We start from the raw sequence: 18,166 nt of genomic DNA on the forward strand, positions 1-18,166 counted from the left end.
CTTGGACAAACGAATCCTTTTCATTAAAGACAAATCTTCGGAGATAGTGGGGTTTAGTTATTCGTTTATTTCCTCAAAAGTGGGGGTTCAGGAGTTGTGGGGGGCAGCTGGGCATTGCTGGGGCTGAGCCCAGGTCACCTGTTCCTGACCTCTGTCCTACTGGGGACTGAAAATGACCCAAAATCCTGCGGAGCGGGGCTTGGGACAGTTTCAGCGACGGTGCGGAGAACCCGGTTTTCTTAGTGTAGGGTCCTGCCTTACTCCTCAGCATTAATTGGGGTGCCCTGGCAGAAGGGATATCCTGAACCTACTCTCCCTCTTCCCAGTGCAGGCAAGGAAAGGAATTTTCTCCTCCAGTTTCCAGGACTTGGACTCCCAGGTGGGACAATGGGCCACTCCAGTGGGACTCGAGGCAAGGAGGGACCTCCGGGTTACAGGAATCAGTGCAATTGTAGGGGGCCATTTCAAATCCCTTGCATCGTTCCCTAACATGGAGACCCTGACCTCAGCACCAAGTTCCACTGGTCATAGTGCTTTTCTAGACAAAACTCTGACCCAACACTGGCCTCAATTTGCACTCAGACCAGCTCCTAACCATAACCCCAACATGGCTGGCCCCTCCCTACACATACCCAGAGGCTCTCTACCCACAGACCGCTGAAGAGAAGCCCAGAAGCCAGGGGCCGTGTGTCCTCTAGGCCTTGAGAACGGTGCGCGCACACATCCCCTCCACCCCCGGCACTGCAGAGGCAATCATCTGGCACTTTTACCTCCACAGAAGGAGGGAGGTTCCACTTTAAATTACTGACATTTAATGAAAAGCAATGTTTTGGGTGGGATGATGCTAATGTCTTTTTTTTTTTTTTTTGAGGTTTCCCCCACTAGTGAAGCTTCTTCTCCAGATCATGGGAAGGGAGGTTCAGCAGTCTCATAGGACACCCCCAGTCTCGTTTCTGGGGCTGCAGGCTGCAGCTGGTGGAACAAAGCCTGGTCTTGGACAAGTAAAGAAGTGTCCTGGGCCCAGACTGGTCAGCACGGACAGGCTCTGCCATCCCCTTCTCCAGATGGCCCTAGCAGACCACTCTCTCCCAGACCGTCTGTGTAGTCTGGGTTTTAACCCCTGCCCTCTTTTTGGGTGAAGGGCAGCTCTGAAAGCCCTAGGCTGAGGGCAGAGAGGTTGGACCATGGACCATGGCCGGGGGGTTCTGGGGTGCCACTGGTTTCTAAGGATGAAACTCCAGGCAAAGCTAGTAAACAACCTGGTCTTTTATTTGCCCAAGGCCAGCTGTTGCAGGCACTGAGGCCCCAAGACTTCCAGAAGGCACAGAGGGAGGAGGGGCAAACCACCCTGCCTACCAGGTGCGGCCTGCCCCCACCCTGCTTCCTGCAGGAGGTGGGAAAGGAGATGAAGCCTACATTTGTGCCATCAAGGATCACGCCTGCTTTCAGATACTTATAAATATTCAGTTGCTGTTGAGGAGGAAACTGAGGCCCTCTGACCCCTCAGGCCTCTATGTGCCCGTCCAAGCTTTTGCCTGCTCCTCGCTCTCCCTCTCCAGAACGAGCTGCAGGCAGCCTTTTGCTGGGGGAGGGTCTTAGGAGCCCATCTGGTGGCCTGTGGTGGGGGGGCGGGGGGAGGCCAGCCAGGGTCAAGGGCTGGGGATGGGGGAGCAGGAGGAGGGGTGTGGTTGGGAGAGCAGCTGCTGGGAGGGGGGAGTCAGCACTGAATAGGGGACCCCAGCTGGGGTTCATAATGATATCAGTGGGGGACAGCCAGAGCCCTCTGCTGTCTAGATGGGGAAACTGAGGCAGAGACTCCTCCTATCTTGGAGAAGGGAGGGGCCTCCTATCAGCTATTCCGGTCCATTCATCTTCCCCATGAAGACACCAGAGCCTGGGAGTAGAGTGCCTCGTCAGGGGTCACTCAGTGTTTGGACTGAGACACAAGGAGTAGCAGCTGGGTCACCTGGCCAGGGAGCCCCCTCCTGTTATAACAAACCAGAGGGGTACCCTCCCCCACCTCGGCTGCTGGTCGGGGAGGCAGGGCTGAGCCCGCCTGCCCCCACTCACGTGCCTGAGAAAGGCTCATTTTTAGCACCTGGCCTCTTTTCCCTGCCTGGAGGGAGCTCGGGGGACAGAGCCGGGAAGAAGGCGGCCAAGGGGGACAGGGAGACCTGGAAGCGGGGCCCCAGCGGATGTCTGACTGTGCTCTGCTCCCCACCCCACGGGAGCCTGGGCACAGAGCGGGGTCCTCAGCCGCCGTGCAGCGTGGATATGAAGAGGATGCTGTCCTGGTCCTGCAGCTGGTAGTCCAGCTCGCCCTGGCCCAGGAGAGAGAGGAGGAGACCATTAGGGGCTTCTCCTCAGCTGGCGGGAGGGGAGGAGGGGGCCTGACCACTTTGGGAGAGGAGGAGAAAATCTACCAGAAAAATGGGGGCCCTGCACGTTAACCTGCAAATCTTCAGGAAGAAGGAGAGGGCATCATCTCCCCCAGCTCCCTGCTCCTTCTTCCCTGGGGCAGGACAGTTCAGTGACCCAGTTTAGAAGCCAAGTGGGACAGGGGGCTAGTCAGCTATGCCCGCCGGGCCTGATGAAAGACCCAAGACTGTCCTGGGGCAGCAGTGAGCGGAGGGACGTCTCCTGAGGTACTGACCAGTAGTTCCCAGTCCGCATCGTTAATCAGCACCAGAATTCCTGGCCGCCTGTGGGAAAGAGGGTGTGAGCAGCAGGGAGGGAAGGACAGGAGGTAGCCAGCAGCAGGGGGTAGAGGCTGAGACCCTTGGGCTGGAGGACAATGTGGTGGGACCTTGTCCTCCTGAGGTTCGAATTTAAAAGCACCCAGGAAGTGGAGGGGACACTGAATCTAAAGGAAACCAGGCTAGTCATAGCCTTTGGGATGATCTGGAAAATGGGTACGAATTCCAATACCACCTCCCGGACCACAGACAACTCATTTTGATTCTCTGAGCACCAGTTTCCTCATCTGAAAATGGCACAAGTTACCCAGCCATCTTCCCAGGTCTGCGCCAGGATGAGCCGGGACGATGCGTGTTAGGTGCCTGCCCACTAGACACTATGCCGGTAACCACTAGCGGCAGCATATTTTTCCAGGGGTCTCACCTCACTCTCTGGGGCCTCCCACAGGCCTGTCCTGGAGCAGAGGCTCTCTTGGCTCCTTGGAATCAGGGAGGCTGCCCGGGGCCTCAAGCACCCACAAGCCCGAGAGCAGCCTGTCCTGGTGGAAGGCAGGGGAGGCTGACAACCGGACAGGTACCCTCCTGGCCCCTGCTCGCAATAGCCCAGGGAGCACTACTGTCCTTGGCGGCGGGGGGTGACCTCCATGACGGCCGGACCATGACCTGAGCCAGGGTTTGAATGGCAGCCTTAGCCCCGGCTGGTGACCTCTACCTCAAGGGGATTATGACTGGGACCCACTAGTGCCTTGCCCACCTCTCTTACACATTAGGCTGCCTTCTTGCAGAAGCAGAATGACTTCCTGGCACAGGGAGTGTGCCTTTTTTCCCAGGAGGTTGGGCTAGGTCTGGGACAGGTCAAGAAGCTCTCAGCTAGGGATAGCGGTGTGCTCACCCCAGTGCACGTGTGTGTGTGCACCTGCGTGTGTGCACATGTGCACAGTGATTCCCTGGAATTTCAGACCTGTGCTCTCCAGTACGGTATCTGAGGCACTATTTGCATTTCTAGGGCTCCACAGACTCATGTGCTTAGCAGCTACTACGAGGAACCTGAATACACAGAATACACAGCATTTCCAGCATCACAGGAAGTTCTATGGGACAACCAGAGCCCCAGACTGTCAAGGGATGCAAGGGACTGTGGGCAGCATCTTTTTCTCAGGCCTTCCTGTATGGAGAGAGTAGCTGAGGCCCAGAGATGGAGGGAGGATAATGGGGAGAACAGGACCCCAAGAAGGCTGTGTGTGAACCCAAGGATAGGGGCTCAAACCTACCCCCCCACGCCCCCCCCACCCTCAGGGAAGAAAGGGACTCACACGCTGTCTCCCTGGATGAACAACTCTGGCCGCTCTTTTAGCAAATTCTTCTTGATCCAGACAAGGAGGTCCCGGATGACCCCTAGAGATGAAGGCACAGAACGAACTCGTGTCAAATCCCAACGACTCCCGGCCCCCAGAGCCTTGCCTGGATCAGAAGGAAGGGAACATGGGGCGTGAGGGGCCGCCTTGAGACCAGGCTCTCATGGCCCTGGACTTGCAGATTCCCAGAGTGAGGAAGGGGGTCAGGGGACCAGCATCCTGCCAGAGAGGCCTTCAGAGAAAGTGGTGCTGCTCAGGGCTGAAAGAGGCGATAGGCCCTCCTGACAGACGGGCTCCTGAAGAGCCTGAAGGACCCCTCCACCTTCTCTCTCCAGCCAGTCCCAGATGGGGAGGACTCAGCTTTGCTCTCAGGGGGTCTGCATATATTTCCCTTTGTGAGGGAAGAAAAACAATTGCTGAGCCGATAACATCAGTTAATTTCCTCTGGCAGAAGGACAGAAGGATCCTTCACCAGCCAGAGCCGCTGACAAATCACTGTCCTGCTACCCCCAGCTTCACAGAGCTCCCCCCAGGCCGGGGACGGCCACCCTGAAGAGGCACAAGGTTCAGCTTGGACACTGAGACCAGCCCGTCAGGGGTTCCAGGACAGCCACTGAGCTCTAGGCACACCGCATGGAGGTTCTGAGCCACCTGTGCCCTGATCACCTCTCCTCTCCTAGGAACAGGGTCCCAGACCCCAGCACACTGATAGCTGCCTCCATAAACTCCTCAAGGCCCACGGCTCTTGAGCATCCAGTCCTCCAACAGATGTCCCTGAGGCTGCAGGAGGTCCTTTTCTCCCCGAGACCACTTGAGGGCTGAAGGCCCAGCCACCTCCATCCTGACTTAGTCTCCCAGAGGGGTCTGCTGTCCTGGACCCACACATGAGCAGAGCTCAGGGGTGAAGCTGGAGATGGGCCCAGGCAGCGTCTTGGTTTCTCTGCACAGAGCGACAGCCCCAACCTGCCGCTGCGGGAAAAGCTGCTTGGCCGAGAAGCTCCACTCTGCCCCAGTCTCGGCCCAGTGGTGTGTCTCCACCACAGAACTGGCCTTGGCCAGAGTTCTGGACCATTCTCCCTGACCTGCATGCCACCCTCCTGGGAGGCCGGCAGGCTGCACCCGGGATGGCCCCGTTCACTCTGCTCCGTGCCAACTTCCCCGGATCATCCGCCAGCAGAGCACAGGGCCATGGGCAGAGTGTCCAAGATCTGAGACTGCAGCCTTTCGGTTGTAATTCCTGCTTTTAAACAAAGCAGATTGGAGTCCTCATGGTCCCTGGAGTGGGCAGCGGGTGCAGAGTGTCGCCTCCAACTAGCTGCAGTCCATTCGGACTCCTGGCTGGGTTCCCCGCCGAGGCCTGGTTTCAGAGGCTCCCCCTCGGCCTCCATCTTGGCACTGTCTGGTGGGCCGCCAGCCCATACATCTTGTGGCCGCTCGATACGGCCGCCGGGGTCTGACACATCCATCAGCCAACCGCGGCAGGTTGTGCCTGTGTGTGTGGAGGAGCCGAGAGGCGCTGGGCAGTACCTGGCCCCAGGGCCACCAGCTGCACCTCCACGGCCCCGGCTGGCCTGTACAGAATCAGGACCCAGTTGGGTTAAGGGCCCGGTCTCCTTCCAAAAGGAGGGGGCTTCTGCTCCACTCTGGGCAGGCTGGGGGAAGGGGGGGGAGGGCTAGTGGTCATGTTGGGGTCATCCGAGAGATGGCACCATCATGGAGTCCCAGAGGGGTGGACCGGGGGGTGAGTCTGCTGTCGGTATAGGCTCATTTATCATGATGCTCCTCTTTGCTGAGGTCACTCCCTCCCTCCTCTGTGCCCCCCAGGCCTGCCCACATTCTTGATAGCCTGTTTCCATGGTGAGGTCGCCGTATTGTTCCCCCATGCCTGGATCTGGGGGTGGGGAGAGCTCGAACTCTTACCGCTGCTCCCTTCGCAGGGAGGCCTCGCAAGGGCCACTTGGCCTGGCCTGAAACACACCCCCAAGGACATCTTGCTAGGCTTGCTGAGGCCCAGACAATATGCAAATAGCTTCCAAGCCAGATGGTCGGCTTCCAAAGGTGCCCAGGGGAGGAGGAAGGGTTAAGAAGAGTCGGGGACTGGTGGCTCTGGGGGATCTCCCGTTCACCTTCCCCCTCTAGGTCCTCCTGCCTTCCCACTTCCACTGAGGGTGGCTTCTCTCCTGGGATCCCATGCAGGCGTTCACAAGACAAATATTTATTGAGCAACTACTATGTGCCAGGTGCTAGAAGACGGGAGACGTAGAGCCCACCCTCAGGGAGTTAACAGGCTAGCAGGGGAGACGGCCACCACTGATTGAATTAGTTGCCATAAAGGCTATCTCCTTAGTGCAGGGGCAGGAAAACTATTCTGAGATGTTGGGGTTGATGCTGAGGCCTGAAGGATGAGTAGAGCGGGAGGGAGAAGCACCCCGGGCAGAAGAAGGAACACACATAAAGATCTGAGGCAAGATGGGATCAGCAGGTTCAAGGTAACAGAATGGAGAAGACAAGAAGATCAGCAGGAGAGGAGGCCAGAGCAGTTGCCAGGGGCTGGACCATGCAAGGTGTGCAGGGGCCTTGAGATAGATCTGCTCTGCAAGAGGCCTCTCCTTCCTCATGAACCCCAAATGTGCCCCGTGTTTCTCTGGTGACACGCAGTATCAAGATCCAGCTCAAATGCACGCATGACCGTTATGAACTGGAGTGTGTCCCGAGGACCCGGCACTGGCCCCCAGCACACAGCACCGAGTCTCACGTAAAGAACCCGCCCGTGATGTCCGCTGACACGTGGACAACTGCAGAGCGGGGAGGAGAGGTTGAGAACCCAGACAGTTCTGGTTCTGGGTTTCAGCTATTACTTCCTGTGCACGAGAGACCCCCCAGAGCCACCAGTCCCTGATTCTGCTTAACCCTTCCTTGGCCACGGGGTTCTCTGAGCCTCAGCTTCCTTCCCTGGGAAGTGGGAAGGGGAAGAATGCCAATAACAGGGGTACTGTGAGGACCACGTAAGACGACCCACATGGGGCTCCCGGCACCTCCGTGCCGTAATCGTTCTGTGATCCAGAGGAGAAACCTGTACCCTTTGCCCTCTCCCAATGTCCTGAGCTTCTGCAGGCTCTGCGCAGGCCCCTGGCCCCTGCGGATTCTGTCTGGACAGCCTGGCAGGTGGGGTTCACTCATCGGCTAGCTCTGGGACTGGCTGGGGCTTTCCAGGGGACCCATGACCTTGGCATCAGAAGCAGGAAAGGCGATGAACGAATGGGGGGATTAGGAATGGTGAGGGGGCCCCAGACACTGGCCTTCCCTCCATTTTATTTAATTATTTATAAAAATCGTTTTATTGATTTATTTTTTTCAAGTAACCTCTATATCCAACGTGGGACTTGAACTCACGACCCCAAGATCAAGAGTCTGATGTTCTGCTGACTGAGCCAGTCAGGTGGCCCCTTCCCTCCGTTTTGGATGTTCAGAGCCCTAACAAGCTCCCTGACAACCCAGATGGAAGGAATCCCATTCTGAGGCTGAGGGGGACCCAGAACACAAGCGCCAAATGAGCACCCAATATGAGGTCTCCGGTGAGGAAGCCTGGCCCGAGCACTCAGCCGCTGCTCTGCGACAGGGTGGCCAAGGCCTGGGCTTCTGGAGCCAGGAGACCCTGAGCTGCTTGCTTGTTGCCAGATGCCCTGGGCAGTAAGTCACCCCGCCTTTCAGTCTCAGGGTCAGCCTCTGACTAATGGGGACAGCAACCCAAACCTCAAAACATTGCTGGTTCAGGCACAAGGCAGCAGCAGGCCCCATGGAGTGTCCAACACACATGACAATGTCCATTTGGCCACAGTGACTCAAGGCTCCTTACCCTCTTGGCTGACAGTTGTCGGCAAAGGGGCACCATGCACATCACTCTTAGGAAGCACCTACAGAAACTCCTGCCAGGACTGCCCGCTCCAGTAGATTATCCTTGTCTGGGGATACTGACCCTCCACTGTGGCAGGGCTCCTCCACCGGTGTCCATCCTAGCTTCTAAGGCTGAAAAGGTCTTATCTATTATTGAACCCCAACTGCAAAAGACCCAGATCCAGCCTCTCTTGGACGATCTCCAGGGAGAGCTTTTCTCCTAACCAGAAATCTGTCTTCCTGACACTCCCCGCAAGGAGCCTTGCTGGTCCATGGCGACGACACCAACAAAAGCGGCCCCTCTTCCCCACGCCACTCAGATCTGGGAGAGCTGGTTCCCCTAAGTCTTCTCCTCCATAAGGTTAAACTGCTCCAGTTCCCACCAAGTCCACCAGGCTCCAGGCTCTTCTGGGAGCCCACCCCAGGCCTTAGCTGAAAAGGGAGAAGAAAGAGCAGGGATGGGGGGCGTAGAGGAGAAGAGAGGGTAGAGGGAACATCAGAGGGTCCATTTACAAGTGAATGGGGCTAAGAATGGAGCAGTTTGTGGGCTAAACTGGCCTCAGAAGGAGGTTTACAGATGTGCAGGGGACGCTCCTCATTGTTTAATTAAGCAGAAAGTGGATCTTTTCAAAAGCAATTTTGCACAGGGACTGGGAGGGGCTGGGGGAGAGGAGGGGTGGGGGGGAGGGATAGGCAAACAGGCCCCAGAGCAGAGAAAGGAACAGCTGGCCCCAGAGAGGCTGTGAAATGCATGCTAAGCAGTTTAAAGCGCCGGGAGCTCCAGCTCCCAGGCCAGCCACCCTGCAATACAAAGACAGGGCAGAGGGAGAAGGGCAGGGAAAGGTGAGGCCTGGTGTCTCCTCCTGGGGACCAGGGCAGGTAAGGCCCACACAGGGACAGTCAGTCTGTCTCCCCTGCTGTTTTGGGTTTGCTCCAGGCCACTGACCCATCACAGGCTGGGAGCCTTGCACTGAAGAGACCTTGATGCCTAAAAACCGGCCCCCAGTGGCCACAATGTCCGAAACTGATGGCACCAACCAACCCCTGCCAATCAAGGAGATGGCCTGTTCCTCAGAGATGGCTGTCAGGACGTCCCCCTCGATAAGCACACTTCTCACCAACGACACATCCTCATGTCCAGAATTGTGTGCTCAGATCTGGAAACAACTTTTCTGAACTGTGGCTGTGCAACGGGTAACCAGCTCAAAAAAGACTAACTCTGGCCCAATGGCCCGTTTCACAGATGGGAAAAAAGAGACCCACAGAAGTAAGGGATCTGCAAACATGTACTGCTGGAGCTCCTCGGGCAGGCTCGCCCCCTTCACTCTTGCCCATCCTCTTTTCCCAAGTTGGCTGGGTTAGAAGCTCTCCCCTGGCCCGGGACCCAGGGCCCTGGAGTCCCCTTGTTTGTGAGACTTGTCTCAATCCATAATCTTATGGTTGCTATTTTCTCTGCCGGAGTCTCCAAGACCTGCTTGGCCAAGTGGCAGCCCCTGGGCTGGGAAGGCTGCCAGGCGACAGAGCTGGGCACGGGCCGGGGGGAAGAGTGAGACTCTGCTGGCGGCACCCGCTGGGCTCCTGTGTGCCAGGGTGATGCCTGGCAGCTGCCAGCCGGCTCTGCGGCTGCGCTGTGACCTACGCCTCTGGGCACAGCAGGGCAAACATGGGACCAGGGATGGAAACCCACAGCCAAGGGCCCAGAGACTAAGTCAAGGTGATGAAGTCCCAGAACCTAAGTCAGGTTCGGTGGGGTGAGGAGGTTCGGAGCCGACGACTAAAGAAAGACGCCAGCTTTTGCTTTGTCCTCAGCCAGCCTCCTGCTCCCTCATCAAAGGGGCCATTTCAGCTTCTCCCATGCCTGCTTCTCTGCCACCCCAGAGGTGGGAGGGAGGCCCCAGCTACCCGCTAAGCAGTGGAGGAGGAGGAGAGGTCAGCCACCTAGGTCTCAGCCCCGCCTCCCTCTTCAGATAGCTCTGGACAGGTCTCTCTCTGAGGTTTGGTTTCCTTGATCATATATAATAGCTACTGGGGTCATCACAAAAATTAAAGTAAGTAGCTGTTGAAGGAACGAGCGAGCAAGCGAGCGAATGAAAAGTGCAGAAACCAGACAGTACACCGCGGTGTGAGACGCCATGGGACTCAGGGAGTTCGTCGCACCGCGCGAGGACTTCGGAGACCCTGAAATCGGGTTCTAAATCCCAGCTCAGCCGTTTAAATAACTGCATGGTGTGGACTAAGATGACCCTTGACACCTCTGAATTGGGGTTTCCAGTTGTTTTAAATGGGAACAGTAATGGCGGCCACCATCTAAGAATCTGTGACAACTACTTGCACAAGCAACTAGGGCTGTGCCTGCCAAGCCCAACAGCCCGTGGTCCTCATCACACTGGCCCTTCTTCGGTTCCCGGACTGAAGGCCACCCTGAGGCCGCTGACCTGGAGGCCCTCACAAGAGCCACCCCCTCTGCCTGGAATGGGCCCCCTGCACCTCTGCTCTCCCTCCCAACTTATCAGGCTGGCTGCTTTCTACCCTTCGGGCCTTCACCTCAAAGTCACCCCCTCAAGGCCTTCTCTCACCACGTGTTCTCCTTCGAAACACCTGTCTGCTTTCCTCACGCCAATGCGCACCACATGCGGTGTCTCCTGGTTTGCAGCCTGCCTCCACTTCCGCTACATTCCATGCAGGGCAAGAACCGTGAGTGTTTTGCTCACCACCGTGTGCCCAGCAGCTAGCACTGTGCCTGATACAAAAAGGCACCAGAACAAGATCTGGCAACCACAGCCTCGGAGTGAGCACATTTTCCAGCTCTGGCCCACGGCGGCCGTTCAGCCACTAGACGAATGACAGCAGCTGGAGTCACTAAGCCTGGGGACGACCGCGCCATGCGAACGCAGGGGAAATGAATCCTAACTCCTGGGGCTGCCAGGGCTGCCGAGCACCTCTGGGGTCGCGATGCCCAGGCTCCTGCCTCTGGGCTACAGGGACATGGACCCAGCTGGACGCCTGCAGGTTACCTCTTCGAACCCCACCCCCCAGCGTGAAGGCAGGAACTGGCTCATATTCGCTTGTCTCCCCGGTGCCTGGCTCCTAGTCTGTCACACAGGAGGTGCTCAGTACATACTTGCGGAAGGAAGATGAGCGAGTGTTCGGATGGACAAATGAAAAAACCCCACTGTGTCCCTTAGTTGGCGTCCCTATCCTCTCCGCTGGATACTTTCCGCCTCATCTAAATCCTCTCACCATGTGAGCCCATCCACACTGTTCCATCCTCGCTAAAGGGGACTCCCTTCAGCGAGGACACCACTCTGCTTGCCTTCGAATAACAACGGAGACGCATGCTATAGCTTTTAGCGCGTAAGGACTTCCGTCCCTACCGCGTAGGTAAGGACACTAACGCTCAGAGAGGTGAGGCTCCGCCGGGCCTGAGGTTTTAAGGAGATCCAGACTCCAGTCTGTCTGAATAAAGAACCTGCATCTATAAGGACTAAGCTACGTTATGTCCCTCCTGCAAAGCGGGCTCATCCCAGAGAGCATGGGGGAAGGGTACTCTGGTGCTATCTCTTCCTTACTCTCCTCCCACTGGCCAGGGATAGCCTACCCGTTCCCTCTGGCACAGGACCTGCTCAGTGGCCCCCAGAGAGGGGCTCGGGAAGCGCATACTCACAGGGCTCCTCCTGTCCAGGTAAGGTGACCTGATGTTTCTTTACGCCGTCAAAAAGGAGCTCCGCGCCGCCTCTGCAAAGGAGGGCCAGAGAAAGACAACCAGGTGAGCTCCTGCAAAAACCCAGCCGAGACTGAGAACTGAGGAGGGAGGGGGCTGACATGAGAAGCCCAAGAGATGCACAGACCAAGGCCCAGGGACAGCTCGAGTACAAATACAACAATGTGACTGAGTCGCACACGTGACTTCCTGATGTGGACAAGGGGGATGTAAATAATTTCTACCAATGATCAGGCACCCAAGTTTGCAGAGTGTCATTTTGACTCTTCTGCTTTCTCAAGAGGCAGCTCAGTATATGGGTGTGGGCACAAGCTTTGGAGCCCTTGCCCTGAGATGGAGACCACGCGCCACCTCTACCTGATGCCCAGACCCCGGGCACGTGACTTTGTGTTCCCAAGCCTCAATCTCTTTCTATCTACACAAATGTTGAGGAACCAGCATCAGACATGATAGAGACCCTGTGTGTTGAAGGGTTTCCGCTGGCCAGGGGTGGGTCTGAAATGTCTCTGCTTGTGCCACTCACTGCTGGCCTGATGGGCACACCACAGTGCTGCAGGCTGAGACTCCACAGGGCTGAGCAATGACTCTGCCATTTACTAGAACTCTCTCCATCTCATTTCATCCGCAGAGCATCCCAGGTAAGGAGGAAGGGAGGCAAACATTATCAGTTCCATCCAGTGGAGAAGCTGACCGACGCCTGGAGACGTTAACGGCCTTGTCCAAAGTCATACAAGCAGTGGCTGAAGTAAGATCTAAATTCCAACTGATTTCTGCTCAGCCCCAGCAACTTTGGCAGAAAGAAAACCAGACTCCGCAAAGGTCAGAAAGCCTCTTGAAGGCAGATCTTGGTTCACTTCCGTATGCCAGGACCCGGCCAAGGGGAAGCTGGGACACAGAGATGACTGGAGCCAAGTCCAGAAGCTGCAGCTTACGATAAGGACACCAGGGCTCTTTCAATGCCCCATAGTGCGTCTTCCTCTGGGTCTCCTGATTCCCATCTCAGACTTCACGTGGATCTTAACTGAGAAGGCCTTAACAGACTTGTGATGGATGTGACGCTTCCCACCCCGCCACCCTTTCCCAATTTCAGAGAACAGAGATGTCCTGAGACAGTCCACTGGGAGGCAAAGGCAAGGCAAGCATTGTCATGGGGGAAACATGGGGCGACTGTCATCTAAACAAGGTCACGCTTTGTTGATGCAGAAATGTGGAGGGGGAGAGGAGGCCCATCTGTGGCCGCGCGCAGGGCCATTTCAGCTGCAGGCCTGCACAGAGCCTCCATTTATCCCCTTCCAAGAGCCTCGTTCTCTCCTGGGTGGGGGCTGGCACATGCAGCAGCTGGGGTGGGGGAGGGTGACAGGCAAGGGGCTTAGGAGTTGGGGGTCAGAGAAGAGGGGTGGGAACTGGAGGCACTGGGACCAAGGCAAACAACCAAGAGTGGCCAAACCTGGTGGTACCAGGCTCAGAGGCCAAGGCTGTTTTTCCTTTGCAAGCGGAGAATGGAAGAAGCAGTCTCGCTCAGAGTGACCTGTCACCACTGGGTTCACTGGGCCCCCAAGGGAGGGGTTGGCATTTCTACTGCCAGCGCATCTGGAGGGGAGGAAGGTGAACACCCAGCCTCTGGAGAGATTCAGGAAGGCGGGCAAGGGGCCTGTTTTGGTCACAGAAGAGAACCAAAGCCAGACATTCTGATGTCCTCCAGGGTCTGCTGTTCAAACTCAGCTAGGGAGTTACATCTGAAGCTACTTCATCTTCCCTCTCCCCCTAATTCCTGATGGGAGTGTTTGCTGGTACTAGTGGCTGGTACAGATGATCCCCAAACTGCCCTCACTGTTTCTAGCTTATCTCCATCAGCTCATCTCATCTATTTTTTGTTTTGTTTAATTTCCCTTCTACCTGCTAGACTATAAGCTCTGCCTAAAACAGGGTCTGACACACAGTAGGCACTCAAGAAATATTTGCCGAATAAATGAAAATGCCCATTTCTCCTTCTCTGGCCTCGATGGCCCTACCTCCCTTTGCCAACACTGACCAGTCTCAGGAAGAAGGAAAAGGGATGATAATCTCACATCTGGACTGCAGGGACACACAACACATCTCCACTGCATACTTTGAATCTTGTGTGATAGGAGAAGATATGCTGCTCAGGACAGTTCAGGAAGCACAACATAGGATGGCAGAACTGGTTCCTGACAAGAGAGTGAAAGGTGTGAGAGGTCTTCTAGAGAGTCTGTCAAAGCTGGTGGGACTGACAGAACCACATCTGCTCAGGGGAAAGAGGCAAAATCCTAACTAGACTCTTCAAGGACCAGAGTGGCCCTCAAGAGACAGAAGGGAGAGGATGATGGGCAAGGCAGTTTCTTTGCAAATCTGCTCAGGTTCACAGTGACGGGTGAAGGAAATCCACTAAGAAATGTAGATAATGAAAGAGAAGCTAAGGGTGAAACATGCACTGGGACAAAGAGAGAAGGAAACTGGGTTTGGCATACATCTTAGACAGTCCTGCTTCCTGAGAAAGTGCCATTCTCCTGGGATGCTGTGTCAGTGACAGGAGGTGTTGGGAGATGGGGAGACAGGGTAGGAAAGTTGCGGGGCTCACTCTTGCTCTTAGGGGTGAGGGAGGCTGAAGCTAGAGACATTTAGGCTAAAAAAAGAGGTAATTAAGTTAGTCCGTAAGCTCTGGAAGGCGGGGGCCATATCTTCCTCATAGTAGGACTGACCACTGCTGCCAGCACAGTACCTGGCAGACACATTCCTGATGAACAAATACCATGTCTGACTCAGTAAGAATGAAAGGTAAGCGCACTCCAGATAAACCTTAACACTGGCAGCCTGCAGCTTCTCCCTTTTCAGGAGAGGTCAGAATAGCAGGGATCCTCCTAGAACATCCAAGCTATGAGGCCTGGAGTAGGGTGGGGTGTATAGCTGAGCCAAGGGTTAGTGAAGCGAAATAGACCGGAGGCCAGACCAGTATAGTTCTCACTGGACCCATGGGGCCAGACAATATTGTCAATTAAAATGCAGTTAACATTCTGTCCCTTATTCTAACGGACAGAAACACTGAACACTGGAGGACATGGACAGAGTTCTATTTATCTTTGTATCCTCAGTGCCTGGCTCACTGCCTGGCACATGATAGGCACTCAATAAATAGTTACTGAATGGACTATCCAATGAAGGGAAAACATTAAAGAAACTGCGGGCACCCAATGGAAGGAAAGGCATTTACGGGTAGAGGTTTTAGATTCCCGTTTCAGACTTCCCCTTTCATATAAGCCTTGGCTTGTTTATCTTCACACACACGTGCACACACACATCTAGTCCTGGCTTTTCCCATGTGACCCTAATTCTACCACCCATCTATTGGGTCTCAGTTTCTTTGCCATTCACTCTAAGCTCTGTGGTCTTTCTCAGCTCTGAAATTACACGACAAATCTGTCTGTAAAGGACAGAATATTGGCTTGAGGAGACTTTCTCCCTGATCTGGGTTTCTTCAGCTGCTGGTGTGTGTGCCCCAATCCCACTCCTCTCGTCTCACGCAAGCTGTACTGTCAACTTAGCCTCCTCCACTGTGCTCTTTATTTATCCCCATATTTCCACCTGACTCAAGATCTGCAGAAGGCTATCAGCAAGTTTATCCTGAAGATCCTGAAAGGGCTTCAGGTCTGTTTAACACTCCCAAATCTTGAAAAAGAGAAGGAGTCCCGTTTTGGCTACATATCCCAAGAGAAACAGGTTCTAGTAACCGTGCAAGAAACTGCTGTCCAGGGGAAGAAATCTGGGGGTGAAGGGTGATCCTTCTCGGTTCTAGGAGCTCAGATGCCAGACACACGGGCCTGGTCCAAAACGGGATTATCAAGGAAGGTAAGGAGGCCGCCAGCTAACCGTCACGCTTAGTGGGTCCGGCAAGGCACAGGGCACTGAGGAATGCCCAAAGGGCACCTCCACGCCTGGGCTTGCGCCTCTATTCCCGGACATACGGCCCCGTCGCCAAGGGAGACCGAGCCTCTCAGACTCTCCGAGGCGGGTGGCGTAGCTCTGGGAAGGCGCTGGGAGCCTCAGCGATTCGGTCGTGACGGGGCCCAAAGCAGAGGGAGGGGAGTTCCGGCCCGACGACTTCAATCCATCCCCACGGCGCCCCAGTTCTGCTACTCACCCGAACTCCACCTCCACTGACAAGGGCGCTGCCATGTTGAGGAAGCCGAGCTCACAGGAAATTCCCATCAACTTCCGGCGCTCCCGCCTCACTTCCGGTCGCTGTGGACGGAAGAGGCGGCACCCAGGGAGCCATCCTCCGCAGCTATTGGAGGAAGGCCGGGAGCAAGGACCCGAGCCGGGTAGGTCCCGGCGCTGCTGGAGGCTGTTGTCTTGGTCTCCTTCTGCCTTTTAGTGAGGGTTTCAGCGGGCTGGGGGGACGGCGGCTTGTGCGAGCCACAACGTGGCGGGAGCCCGGGCATCTTCGCACAGAACCTGTGAGCCACGTTACAAATCTCTCTTAGGTCCGCACAGCGCTTGGGGAGCACATCCATTTGTCTTGACTTGAATTACAAGCGACTGCAAATCTTTATTTCCAGCCCAGCAATCTCTCCTGAGCTATTGAGTCGCTGTCCATCCGCCCCTTTGGTTATCGATTTGGGTTTTACTCACTCAATAGATATTTCTTGCCGGTCCTCCGTGCACCAGTCATCTTGGTGACTGCTATCGGTGCAGTGGTGAACGCGGTGGGCGAGGTTCGTGCCCTTAGGGCAGTCACAGGCTAGTGGGCGAAGATAGCTGTAATCAAATAAACGAACTAATCATACTAATAAATATAAAATCTCAAACCGGAGGAAGTGATCTGAAGTGACACGAACTTCAAAAAAGAAAACACACTGGGCTGGATCCGAACTGCGCTCCAAAGCCTGAATAAAGTAGGTGGATGTGAGGGGTAGAGAAACCTCTGGGAGCATTCCAGTAAGGAGAACAGAAGATGCAAAGACTCTGGGTGGGAGACCGTGCTGGAGCACCCCAAGAAGGGAAATAGGAAGTTGGGGGAAGCAGAAGGCATGGCAAGAGATGAAGCTAGAAAGGGGGCAGGGGCCAAATCATACCTTGGGAGCCAGGTAAGAATTTCAGTCTCTGTTCTAAGAGCAGTGGGAGGTCTTTGAAAGGTTTGGGGGAAAGGGGTGACATTTGAACTATGTTTTAAAATATGCTTACCTGGGGCACCTGGATGGCTCAGTCCGTTGAGCATCTGACTTAATTTCAGTTCAGGTCATGATCTCAAGATCCTGAGATCCAACCCGAGTAGGGCTCTGAGCTCAGCACGTGTCTGCTTCAGATTCTCACTCTCCCTATTCCTCTGCCCCTCTCCCCACTCAAGTGCAGTCTCTCTTAAATAAATAAATCTTTAAAAACAAAAACAAAAAACTTGGGGCGCCTGGGTGGCTCAGTCATTAAGCATCTGCCTTCAGCTCAGTTTGTGATTCCAGGATCCTGGGATCGAGCCCCGAATTGAGATCCCTGCTCAGTGGAAAGCCTGCTTCTGTTCCCTCTCTTGCTGTGTCTGTCTCTGTCAATTAAAAAATAAATAAATAAAATCTTTTTAAAAAGAAAAAAAAACTAAAAAAGTAAAATAAAATATCCTTATTTGCTGCAGTATAAATGGTTTGAAGGAGAACAAGGAAGATGGGAGACCACTAGAGCTGGTTACAAAAGCCCAGGGGAGAATTGGAGTAACACAAATGTCCCAGGGTGTCTAAACCACACTTCCAAATTGAACTCAGCATTGGTAGCCTACAGTGGGGTAGCCTGATGGTCAATGGTGGAATGATATAATGGTTAAGGGCAAGGAGTTCAGGGCGCCCACCTGGCACAGTCAGTTAGGCTTTTGATTTTTTGGCTTTGGCCGTGATTTCGGAGTTGTGAGATTGAATCCTGGACCAGGCTCTGTGCTCAGCAAGGAGTTGGCTTGAGATTCACCTCCCTCTGGCCCTCCCCCAACTCATTCTCTCTAGCACTAGTAAGTAAAATCTTAAAAAAAAAGGGGGGGGGGAACACCTGCATGACTCAGTGGGTTAAAGCCTTTGCCTTCAGCTCTAGTCATGATCCCAGAGTCCTGGGATCGAGCCCCACTTCAGGCTCTCTGCTCAGCAGGGAGCCTGATTCCTCCTCTCTTTCTGCCTACTAGTGATCTCTATCTGTCAAATAAATAAAATCTTTTTTTTTTTTTAAAGATTTTATTTATTTGTCAGAGACAGAGGGAGAGAGAGCGAGCGAGCACAGGCAGACAGAGAGGCAGGCAGAGGCAGAGGGAGAAGCAGGCTCTCTGCCGAGCAAGGAGCCTGATGTGGGACTCGATCCCAGGACCCTGGGATCATGACCCGAGCCGAAGGCAGCTGCTTAACCAACTGAGCCACCCAGGCATCCCAAATTTAAAAAATCTTAAAAAAAAAAAAAAAAAAGCAGCAGCTAGGCATTCACCTGCCAGCTTTATACCCAGGTCCCACCACTTCTGTTTT

At 54.9% G+C, this 18,166-nt stretch overlaps 1 protein-coding gene across 2 annotated transcripts; it reads right to left on the reverse strand.

The window, feature by feature from the left end:
* Nucleotides 1-1,248: 1,248 nt before the first annotated feature.
* URM1 (ubiquitin related modifier 1) lies at nt 1,249-16,751 on the reverse strand. Of its 2 annotated transcripts, XM_059141503.1 has the most exons (6): nt 15,823-16,751; nt 11,610-11,680; nt 4,010-4,091; nt 3,121-3,235; nt 2,654-2,702; nt 1,249-2,321 (listed from the first exon to the last, which is right to left on the reverse strand). In XM_059141503.1, exons 1-5 carry the CDS (start codon nt 15,888-15,890, stop codon nt 2,676-2,678), a joined length of 363 nt encoding a protein of 120 aa, XP_058997486.1. In that variant the 5' UTR covers nt 15,891-16,751; the 3' UTR covers nt 1,249-2,321; nt 2,654-2,675. The 2 variants fall into 2 exon arrangements, with proteins under 2 accessions (XP_058997486.1, XP_058997487.1); XM_059141504.1 differs by lacking the exon at nt 3,121-3,235 and having other exon boundaries at nt 15,823-15,967.
* Nucleotides 16,752-18,166: the final 1,415 nt, after the last annotated feature.

The sequence above is a fragment of the Mustela lutreola genome, chromosome 12, assembly GCF_030435805.1.
Source record: "Mustela lutreola isolate mMusLut2 chromosome 12, mMusLut2.pri, whole genome shotgun sequence".
In the NCBI taxonomy this organism is placed as follows: Eukaryota; Metazoa; Chordata; class Mammalia; order Carnivora; family Mustelidae; genus Mustela; species Mustela lutreola.

Coding starts and splice junctions, on each gene's coding strand:
- URM1 (XM_059141503.1), bottom strand. CDS start 15,890: ATGGGAATTTCCTGTGAGCTCGGCTTCCTCAACATGGCAGCGCCCTTG. Junction 11,681..15,822: donor TCAGTGGAGGTGGAGTTCGG/GTGAGTAGCAGA, acceptor CCTCCTTTGCAG/AGGCGGCGCGGAGCTCCTTT. Junction 3,236..4,009: donor TTCATCCAGGGAGACAGCGT/GTGAGTCCCTTT, acceptor GCCTTCCACCAG/GACAGGCTGCTCTCGGGCTT.